At 32.1% G+C, this 12077-nt stretch overlaps 1 protein-coding gene across 4 annotated transcripts in view; it reads left to right on the top strand.

The window, feature by feature from the left end:
• Positions 1-577: 577 nt before the first annotated feature.
• Positions 578-12077, top strand: part of LOC142331150 (low-density lipoprotein receptor-related protein 5-like) — a 35101-nt gene continuing 23601 nt past the window's right edge. The window contains exons 1-2 of one of the 4 annotated variants that reach the window (XM_075376858.1): positions 578-832; positions 11121-11335. In XM_075376858.1, coding sequence (XP_075232973.1) covers positions 778-832; positions 11121-11335 — 270 coding nt within the window. In that variant the 5' untranslated portion in view covers positions 578-777. Of the gene's footprint in view, positions 833-11120; positions 11336-12077 lie in introns of those variants that run through there. The other 3 variants (XR_012757899.1, XM_075376856.1, XM_075376855.1) reach the window with 3 other exon arrangements.

The raw sequence follows: 12077 nt of genomic DNA, 5'->3' as shown, positions 1-12077 counted from the left end.
AATTTATATAGGATCCATGTATGTTTGTTCCACAGTAGCAGCTGAAAAATTGAACCAATTTAGATGTATGACCCCAAGTTGGAATCATTTTACCAGGAGTCATAGGTTATATATATACACACGTTTCAAAAAATTATACTATATACAAAATTATCATTCACACGCTCTTTAATTAACCTATATTGAAGAATTGTTAGTTGTTTTTTTTGAACAATCGTTTTATTTAATATTTTTGGTACTGCAAATAATTCAGAGGAAGTTTATTTTTGAATAATTTAATTTTAACCACCGTTAGGTATTGCCAATGTATCTTTCCAAATTTATCTTATGCTTCGTAATTGATAGTAGTTTAATGGTATGTTTAGTGGTGGCAAATTTAGTAACTTATTTTAATTTTAATTTAATTTTTTTTTCCAAATTTAAGTATAATTTTTCAGATATACCTAAATTACAGCTTTGGTATCACAGTTACTGATTTTTATTCCTCCGAAAGATTATCTTGCGCGTATTTTAGTATTATCTCTGAATAATATACAATATTTTTATAATTTCTAATACTGACTTCCAGAGAGCTATTTTACGTTAAAAAGAATTAATATTTCATTTTTTGAATTTGCAGCTAGAATTATTATTGCAGCTTCAAGTGAGCACTGGATGTGAATGTTTAGTGATAGTTTGAGTTTATCGTTCGCTTGTTATTTTGCTTATTTTGTTAACTACAAAAAGTCCTCAAACACCAAATATTTAGTTTAAAAACTGCAACTCGTCCAGGAAGATATGAAAAAAGCACGTGCTAATATAGAAGGAAGTGCTGGTTTATTTTTAAGTTCAGGTAACATTTGTAGGTTATGCCAAATTTCAAACAATGTTTTTCTAATTTAACATACACACATTTAATCATATTAATATGTCGATAAGTTTAACCCACTGTTTTTGATATTACTGTAGTTGTATATAAGAATATTTTACCTACAAACCAAAAGCTTGATCGTAGGTAGGGTTATCACATTGTATTTAGAGAAAAAAAGAATAAAAACTATCTTCTTGCACACCCAGATTTCTTCAGTTATCTCTTCCAGTACTCCCCCCACACAGATACCTACAGAACACAATATTTACACCAATCATGTATATTATCATAATATTTAATATTGACTACTCTATCATTTAAACTAAATCACCATTGAATACAGTGCTTCCATCTCTAAAGTAGGAAATCCATTCTTTTTAAGTTAAATTTAAATTAAAGTTACAGGTACTTCTTACACTACTTAGCAGGGAGTTAAAGAACTTAGGTGTTAAAGATTTTTGAAACGGTGCACAATAAGGCCTTGGAAGAGTAACATTTACAGCACATGTCTGCCTAGTTATATAATAGCGTTCCCCTTTAGCTATCACCACCCTGTTTTTACCACTTCATTGAAAAAGGTTAGAAGATCTTATAAACAAAGAAATCCAATGCAAAATACAGATATTTACTGAAAATAAAGGGAAAGAATGTTTACCTACTTGCACCACACATTACCAGTACACTAGCATTTTGTAAAATTATAATCAAATCAAGAGAGCCAAAATGTTGATCTGTAGCAATGCAATCCAACCCATAGTTTAATTTTGAATGAATTAGAGAAATGATTTGTCAAACATCCATAGAAAAAATATTTTTTAATATATGTAAACAAATATTTCTTATAAACTACTATCAACCATCAACCCCTAGTATTTAATAGAATTTACCCAAGATATTACTGAAACTGGCATTGTAGTTGTATAAGAGCACAGTCAACACTGGTATGTTAATGGAGCTAATAACCTGGAAGCATATTATAAAGAAGAAATTAGATATTTGATTTTTAACGCATTCCAGATCAATCTACAACCTATCACTATTCTTAACATCTGCAATAAATATTAGCTTTCTCTTACCATAAAATTTATGTGAAATAGGTCATTAACAAATTATAAATAGAATAGGTTCTTAATAACTGGGCCCTGGGGAATATTCAATTAACCTGAAAGTTATTGCTCACACTGTCGCGCATAATTATGGAAAATAGGAAAATAATTCTTGAAATTTTGTCGCATCTGGGAATTACCTTTCAAGTATTACTTCAGATGATGTATGTATGAGTGTAAATGAAATGTAATTTTATGCAGTCTCAGTTCTACGATTCCTGAGATGTGTGGTTAGTTGAAACCCTACCACCAAAAGTGGTAGCGTTTTGACCTTTTGTACAGAGGTCCGTCCCGGTCAGGTATGGCATTTTCACACACGCTACAAATCATTTATCTCATCCTCTGAAGAAATACCTAATGTTGTACCCATTAGACCCTAACTTTGGACCACCAACACTGCTATCCACGGTCTAGTATTCAAATCCCTATAAAAGTAACTGCCTTTACTAGGACTTGATCGCTGGAACTGTGGAATTGCCAAATCAGCTGATTTGGGAAGACTCGTTCACCATTAGACCAACCCAGTGGGTTGAGATGGAAAACCTAAGCTAAACAAACTCAACTTTACTAAATTAGAATTAAATATTCTTTTGTTAAGTAAAATTTCAAAAGTGGAATGACATAAGGAAGGTATCAAAAGTAAACTTTTGCTTTTTTTCAAAATCAGAGGGCTAGTGTTAAAAATCAATTTTGGAATAGGAAAAAAATTCTTGAAATTTTATCTTGGTCAGAATTGGAATTTTTCATATTCAAATTTTCTCATTTGTAGCTGTAGTAGGAAGACATTCTGTAAGCTTAAGGAAATAAATAAAAACTATTTGTTTGATCGACTGTATGGTTGGTGGTAAATAATATTATTTATCAACGTTTAGAAAGCTCATTTTTGAGGGATTATAGATGGATGGTTTCAAACTTCTTGCTACCTATGGTGTCCAGTCACAGTACTCTATCCCCTCGAAAGTTCTGTTAGCAGTGTCAACAACTCTACATCAGATACCCCTTGTAGAAATAGTGAATATTATATGTTAACTTTTTGTAAACTTTACTAAAGTGGTTTTGATCGACTGAAGAAATGTAATTGATCTTGAAAAACATATGTGTAAAAAAGAGTAAATTTAACTTAATCCATTTTGATTCTGTTTAAGTTCTGCAATGAAGGAATAGTGGGAATAAGTTAAAACATTTTTACTGTTAGGATTCCTGTAAGGGAAGATGACAAACAGTCCTGGCTAAGACGATAAAATATCCAGACCTTGTAAGGAAATACCTTTGTGGGTTGATCATTTCTTTTCTTCATTTGTAGCGTTTAATTAATTTTTTTTCTGGATAAGAGGACAATAGGAATAAGGTTACCTGCAGCACTGCATTATTTGGAGACAGTTGGTGAAATTGTTTCCTGAATGATTAGAAAATTGACTCTGGCAGTGAGATAATAACTAGAAATCATAAAACAGATTTACATCCCAACCCCTGTAGGGGAAGACGCCCATCTTGTTACAATTCCAGTCACCATACCTCCTCCCCTTGTCTTAATGTAGGTAGGAGTCTGTCATACGATTTCTGGTCATGGTACTATGTTGTAGTGTAATTTTTCTATATTGAGGACTTCTTTTCGTATACGGGCCATATTAGTTTCTGTGAAAGGTCTGACCTTATTGATTCTATACTTGATTGTTGGTTTTTCATTTGGTTCTTGATATTATCTCTCAGATATTCTTTTTGACTATCAGTTTATTCTTTATGATTGGTATTATTTCAGCCGTTGTAGGTCCAAGGTTTGAATTCCGGTTAGGCATGTCAATTTTTATTCGCTGTTACATACCATTTTCATATCCCACATATAAGCTTCATGCTTATGGGGCGAAAGCATAAAATAATAAATATAGAAATTAACATACTAAAGGTCTGGATGAGTTTTAACAAAGCCTTATTTTACTACCTGCAATTTTTAATGAATCATGTATTTGCACTAAATACTTGGTGTTTTGGGGGTGGCTATAATTTTTCAGATTCTACTTGCAAAATTAAACAAAATATATACTTAGGAAAAGTGGCAGAAACGTTGCAATTTCGCCTTCATTCTCACTGTCGATGACTCTAAGAAATACCATTTACATATCCACCATAAATAGGAGAGTGTCGGACTAGCACTGTCTGCAATTTAGTTAAATCACATTAATATTTTGAAAACGTCTTGTTAAAACTTTTTAAAAATTAGGATTCTAAATACCTTCGCAAATTACAAAATGGCGGCCATGTTTATTGTTATCTCTGTAAACATTAACCCTAATGTAATATAAAATATTAACCCTTTTCTTTTGAACAACATGACCTAGCATAAACAATACTTGATAGTATTTTGAAAAAATTCCCAATTTGGGTCAAGATAGTATAAAATAGTAAATAATACTTTATCCATAAGTATAGGTGAGGGTACAGATGACCCTCAAATCCGCTAACCTGATGATAGAACCCATCGTGTAACGTTTTTAAATTACAACCACTTAATTTTTTTTCATCATTCACGGAACAATTAAGAAATAAGTTGTTGGACCTGTATTTGATACCTAAGACGAATGTCATTTCATATTGAACCAGATGTGAAATAAATAAATGACGTTCTAAATGACAAAATGAAATTACATTACAGAAGAATCAAATACTGACCCTCAACATTACTCAAGCAGAACTGAGGCGACCTAATTTGTGAGTTGTGAACCCAGGAATTTGCACGTTTCAACAAATACTATGTCAAAAAAGGGATTTATTCTCGGGTCACCAAAGTGGCTTTACAAAATGTTACACTGGCCAAAAAATGTTTTTACCATCTCTACTCATAAAACTAGGCCTGATGAAGAATTTTGCTAAAACATCATATGCTTTATGATTATTTAATATTACTTATTGATATTTTTTAAATATGAAATATTTAACAAGTTAACAGGTCACTTATTTAGCATAACAATTTAGTGATTTTTCAGTTCCATTTACTAGGTAGAACTTTCGAATAAACAAAATGTTGATTCAGCAGCCTTTTTTCTACAAGGTAGTGCTAATTGGTCTTTGAGTTTGATATATTCAACATGAAAGTTTTTTAAAAGGTACATTTATTACTGATTTTTTATGAAAGTCTTAACATATAGATCAGGAAGAGCTATGTGACAAATTTCATCCAGTTTATCTGGAATAGTTTGAGAAAAAGATACCTTAAATTTACGGTAATGCAAATTTACAGTAATTTGAAAAATCTGTTACTGATTTGAGTGAAGCATGATATCATTATTAAATTTACAATTCAAATGAAGACCTTCATCATACTCAGGTCTACTAACACTTCATTAAAAAGGCCTCTTTTTACATTTCCTTTTATAGTTTCTTTCACTAGAGAGTAGTCTAATGCACACCGCATACACCGAAGTGCAATTCTCAGTTGATCTATTTTTTCAGTCCCAAGATTTTTTTTGTCTTCAGTCATTTGACTGGTTTGATGCAGCTCTCCAAGATTCCCTATCTAGTGGAATCTCAGTATACCCCTTACATCCTACATCCCTAACAATTTGTTTTACTTATTTTATTTTATTTAATTTGTTTTACATATTCCAAACATGGCCTGCCTAAACAATTTTTTCCTTCTACCTGTCCTTCCACTGTTATAGCGACTATTCCAGGATGCCTTAGTATGTGGCCTATAACTCTTTCTCTTCTTTTAACTATATTTTTTCCAAATGCTTCTTTCTTCATCTATTTGCCGCAATACCTCTTCATTTGTCACTTTATCCACCCATCTGATTTTTAAAATTATCCTATAGCACCGCATTTCAAAAGCTTCTAATTTTTTCTTCTCAGATACTTCGATTGTCCAAGCTTCACTTCCATATAAAGCAACACTCCAAACATATACTTCCAACATTTTTTTCCTGACATTTAAATAAATTTTTGATGTAAACAAATTATATTTCTGACTGAAGGCTCGTTTCGCTTGTGCTATTCGGCATTTTATATCGTTCCTGCTTCGTCCATCTTTAGTAATTCTACTTCCCAAATAACAAAATTCTTCTACCTTCATAATCTTTTCTCCTCCTATTTTCACATTCAGTGGTCCATCTTTGTAATTTCTAATACATTTCATTACTTTTGCTTTGTTCTTGTTTATTTTCATGCGATAGTTCTTGCATAGGACTTCATCTATGCCATTCATTGTTTCTTCTAAATCCTTTTTACTCTCGGCTAGAATTACTATATCATCAGCAAATCGTAGCATCTTTATCTTTTCACCTTGTACTGTTACTCCGAATCTAAATTGTTCTTTAACGTCATTAACTGCTAGTTCCATGTAAAGATTAAAAAGTAATGGGGATAGGGAACATCCTTGTCAGACTCCCTTTCTTATTACAGCTTCTTTCTTATGGTCTTCAATTATTACTGTTGCTGTTTGGTTCCTGTACATGTTAGCAATATTTTTAAAATGCTGAACATTTTATTCCAGTCTACGTTATCGGATGCCTTTTCTAGGTCTATAAACGCCAAGTATGTTGGTTTGTTTTTCTTTAATCTTCCTTCTACTATTAATCTGAGGCCTAAAATTGCTTCCCTTTTCCCTATACTTTTCCTGAAACCAAATTGGTCTTCTCCTAACACTTCTTCCACTCTCCTCTCAATTCTTCTGTATAGAATTCTAGTTAAGATTTTTGATGCATGACTAACTAAACTAGACTAACTAAACTAATTGTTCTGTATTCTTCACATTTATCTGCGCCCCTGCTTTCTTTGGTATCATGACTATAACACTTTTTTTGAAGTCTGACGGAACTTCACCTTTTTCATAAATATTACACACCAGTTTGTATAATCTATCAATCGCTTCCTCACCTGCACTGTGAAGTAGTTCTACAGGTATTCCGTCTATTCCAGGAGCGTTTCTGCCATTTAAATCTTTTAATGCTCTCTTAAATTCAGATCTCAGTAATGTTTCTCCCATTTCATCCTCCTCAACTTCCTCTTCTTCCTCTATAACACCATTTTCTAATTCATTTCATCCGTATAACTCTTCAATATATTCCACCCATCTATCGACTTTATCTTTCGTATTATATATTGGTTTACCATCTTTGTTTAACACATTATTAGATTTTAATTTATGTATCCCAAAATTTTCATTAACTTTCCTGTATGCTCCGTCTATTTTACCAATGTTCATTTCTCTTTCCATTTCTGAACGCTTTTCTTTAATCCATTCTTCTTTCGCTAGTTTGCACTTGCTGTTTATAGCATTTCTTAATTGTCGATAGTTCCTTTTACTTTCTTCATCACTAGCATTCTTATATTTCGTACGTTCATCCATCAGCTGCAATATATCGTCTGAAATCCAAGGTTTTCTACCAGTTCTCTTTGTTCCACCTAAGTTCGCTTCTGCTGATTTAAGAATTTCCTTTTTAACATTCTCTGATTCTTCTTCTTCATTTTCTACCTTATCTTTTTTACTCAGACCTCTTGCGAAGTCCTCCTCAAATATCTTGTTTACCTCCTCTTCCTCAAGCTTCTCTAAATTCCACCGATTCATCTGACACCTTTTCTTCAGGCTTTTAAACCCCAATCTACATTTCATTATCACCAAATTATGGTCGCTATCAATGTCTGCTCCAGGGTAAGTCTTGCAGTCAATAAGTTGATTTCTAAATATTTGCTTAACCATGATATAATCTATCTGATACCTTGCAGTATCGCCTGGCTTTTTCCATGTGTATATTCTTCTATTATGATTTTTAAATTGGGTGTTGGCAATTACTAAATTATACTTCGTGCAAAACTCTATAAGTCTGTCCCCTCTTTCATTACTTTTGCCTAGCCCGTATTCACCCACTATATTTCCTTTTTTGCCTTTTCCAATGCTTGCATTCCAGTCTCCAACTATTATTAAATTTTCATCTCCTTTTACGTGTTTAATTGCTTCATCAATCTCTTTGTATACTCACTACCTCATCATCATCATGGGCGCTTGTAGGCATATAGACGTTAACAATCGTTGTTGGCTTAGGTTTTGATTTTATCCTTATTACAATGATTCTATCGCAATGCGTTTTGAAATACTCTACTCTCTTCCCTATCTTCTTGTTCATTATGAAACCTACTCCTGCCTTCCCATTATTTGAAGCTGAGTTAATTATTCTGAAATCACCTGGCCAAAAGTCGCCTTTCTCTTCCCACTGAATCTCACTAATTCCTACTACATCCACATTTATCCTATCCATTTCCCTTTTTAAATTTTCTAGCCTACCAACCTTTTTCAAACTTCTAACATTCTACGCTCCGACTCCTAGAATGTTATTTTTTAATTTTCTGGTGACCCCTTCCTTAGTAGTCCCCACCCGGAGACGTGGGGATGTAGTCCCAAGATATACAGTTTATATATAGACAGACTCCCAACACCATTTTCAATATATCACTACAAAAACTGAGTATGACCTCCCGTTTTCCATCAAATGCAGTAGAAATTTCATTGTATCCACCTTCTTCAATAGCTTCAGCAGCAGCCTGCTTCATTCAAATTTGAGAAACACTTTCTATGGCTGGACCCATAATTTCAGGAGGTGCTAAACCAATCATACAACATTCTACTTGCAGAGCTACTACTCTTCTATTAATATGCAGGGTATATGCTAATTGTAACACTAGTTTTATAATATTTTTACTCTCAAAATTACAAAACAGTTTGTGTACCACAATTTTTGCACAAAATTTTAAATGAAACAGCTAGGCCAAATCAAGTAGTAAATCCGCTTAGGCAATATTTACAAACAAGAATTAAACATTGCTCTAAGCAAACTATCTAGTTAGTTGGTTTCACATCTTTAGGATCGAAACAGAATATCTTCATCTCTGTTCAATCAAAGACAAACCAGTGAACGTCATGACAAACTATGAACATTTTCTTCTGCCTGCTGCAGTAATGAGTATGAGGCATTTTACTTTTCATAATCTAGTTAATCCTAATCTCTTGAGGATATTTGCTTCATTAAACTCGGAGCCCAAATGAAATGAGTCTTTTTAATAAAAAATAAATAAAAATTGTGCATAACCTAACATTTCAGTGGTAAACTGAAAGTTTCTGAGTATGTATTCCGAAATAATCGGTCACGATTAACTTACACCTCTTAGATTTGTTTCATTGTTCGTGGAACAAATAATACTAGTTAGTTCATCTGTATATTTGATACACAAGTTGAATGTCATTTCATTGTAAGCCAGACATGTATGTCAGAGTCAATAAATAATTCAAAACTAATGACAGAACAACTCTTGTTAATTTTAAGTTTGTGTGTGTTTTAAGTAGTGAAGTATTCAGTAGCAGTTTTGAGGATATTTGTATCCCTCAACTGTGAATTAGTTCAGTAGGTTTTGAGTCTTATTCAGCCCGTTAGACCATATGGTTGAATAATGGCTTTGTTATGATGAAATGAAAGTAAGTAATCCAAGGGACCAGTTAGGCTGCTTAACCCGGGAAATTTTCCTACAAAGATTATATATGTAGTTTTACCTTCTTTATGAAGTTGAAATAAATTACAAATTATCCTTGATGAATTTTATAACTTATATAAAATAACTTAATTCAGTTATGTGGTATTATAGTTATGATATTTTTTTTGCTCGTGTTAAAATTTGGCTGATACCACAGGCAATTTTTTGTTCATAGGCCTTCACACAGTAACCAAATTAAGAAACTATTGGAACAAAAAATGACCCATGTGAATTATCTTCCACTAATGATGGGTTCTACAAATGACAAAACTGGGAACAGACTGCAAAATTCATCATCGTACAATTTAGACGCATAATTTTTTGTCAATTCAATTAAAATATATAAAATGTGCCAAAGATTTCTATACATTGAGCTATTATATATATGCTTGTAAGGAGACACTTATGAAAGGAGACATTTAAGAAACTCATAGAACCATATTTAAATTTTGGTCACACATTAGCAGCAGACAACCAGTATAATAGCGTAGGTCAGGCAGAAAAATTAAGGAATGTACACACTGCAGGAATCTGAGAAGTAATAGGGTAGTTATGTTGTACAGATATTACCGAAGTATTTGCACTGTAAATTTGTACACATGTGGTAGCCTTGAAATGGAAGGCTGCAAAAAAGGTCGTACAACAAACCTTCCAGTACCATCTACAAAGCATGGAGAAGAAATATTTGATGTAATTAAGCGTGGTGGTAGTATGAAAAACCGTGAACCTGAATTTGTTGTATATTTGTTATTTACAACAAAGGGGCAGGATTTTCAAATATTAATATCCTCAAAAGTTTGATGTATAAGAAAATTATGGGTCCAGCGATAGAAGTTGTTGCTCAAATTTTAATGAAGCAAAAATTTTAATTCAGAATTTTGAAAATTTTCAAAGCAGAAATTTCAAATTTCAGTAATTTTCAAATGGCAGAATTTTCTCATTATCTGTGCTGCTCAGTTAATTGTACAGAAAGGTAGCCTTCGATATGATAATTGGAATATGTGTTGTAAATGCATACTCATTGTTTGAAGTCACCCACAGAAAAAGCCAGAATCTGTAAATTTTGAACGTCTGATAAAATCATATTTTATAAAAATATTGTAAAAACAGCGAATATTTATTTTCATGTCAGTGTGGTTAGACTAAATTGTCTTTGGAAATAGACAGAAAACTTTTACACTTGCAGTTACAGTTCTGGGAAGTATTGTATCCTATTTCCCAGCTTAAATTAGATATAAAACCACCAACATTTTTCCTTAATTTGGATTCCAGAAATTACAGTAGGACCTTTATTAGAAGAGTTGAAATCCGGGTGAAATTTTTTGCTAGCCATAACTCGAAAACAAAGCATTTCCAAACCTATGTTTATATGAACTTTTTTCATTAGTTTCACCAGTAGAACATGTCCTTAAGTTTCTCCATTTCTTTGTGGGAATTCTGTATAAAATAGATTTATTTTAAAAGAAATTCTTTTAAACGTTCTAAAAATTAATCATGCTGTAATAAATACCATTCATCCTGAATTTCATATTCGTTTAAGTTCTATTTTGGAAGAATGAAACACCACTCTCTTTATTCACAGGTTTTAACTCTCAAAAAATAATAATTAAATGACCTAACTTTTAACATAACTATTCATTTTTGTATAGGTAATGGAGGTTGTGATCAACTCTGCTTTTCATTCCCACCTGATTATTCATTAAGTACATTCCAATTCAAATGTGATTGCGCTATCGGACAGTTAGTAAATAATGTTGGACATAAATGTGAAAACGTTGATGAATATTTGTTATTCACCACTAGAACTGAAATACGTGCTATAAATCTGGATCCAAAATCAACTAGTGTACCTATCAGACCAGTTGTAAGTATATTTTATTCATTTTTGAGATTGATGTTTATAAATTGTTACTATTTTTATTTGTCATTTTCAATTAATTTTGTTTACTTCAGGTTGTAACATTTTCCATATAACTTTTTCATGCTTTGTTTAAAGGAAAGAGTAATATAATCATAAACATTTCTGGTATTGACATTTTGCATGGTTTATGCAGTTTTGTCATCCCTAAATCTTTTCAATTAAATTAAAAAAAAAAACAATTATTCATGCATAATAATAAATTTTTGGTTCTTAGTTCTAGGAACCAATGGATCAATTTGGATAAAAATCTCTTGTACATGTTTCTTACCATAGATGGTCTTATTGCATTTGAGTACAATAATTGAAATTCTTCTATTGAATGGTTGATTTATTTGCCTGATATTCTGGAATTTTCTAAATATCTAATGTTGCATTGTTGATACAAAGCTCACAGGCAGCTGGATCCCTTGGTTGTGTCATAAATATTATTTTACTTGTTATATTTATGGATCACCAAGCAAAGGTGTGTTAATTAACATCTGGCAACAGATGTACACTAAAAGACAGTATTGACAAGTCATTAGTGTTAAAATATAACTGGTCCAGCCAAGTCTCAAACATTCTACCTCCTGGAAGGAAGACAAGTTAATCCATTTCACCACCTCAGTACACTGTGTTGTTAACCTAAGGTAATAAAAATTGTACTATTAATAATATTGAAAAAGAAAAATCTAGAAGGAACTAA

Source organism: Lycorma delicatula, chromosome 10 (assembly GCF_047948215.1).
Source record: "Lycorma delicatula isolate Av1 chromosome 10, ASM4794821v1, whole genome shotgun sequence".
In the NCBI taxonomy this organism is placed as follows: Eukaryota; Metazoa; Arthropoda; class Insecta; order Hemiptera; family Fulgoridae; genus Lycorma; species Lycorma delicatula.
This window is presented reverse-complemented; position numbering and strand designations above follow the sequence as displayed.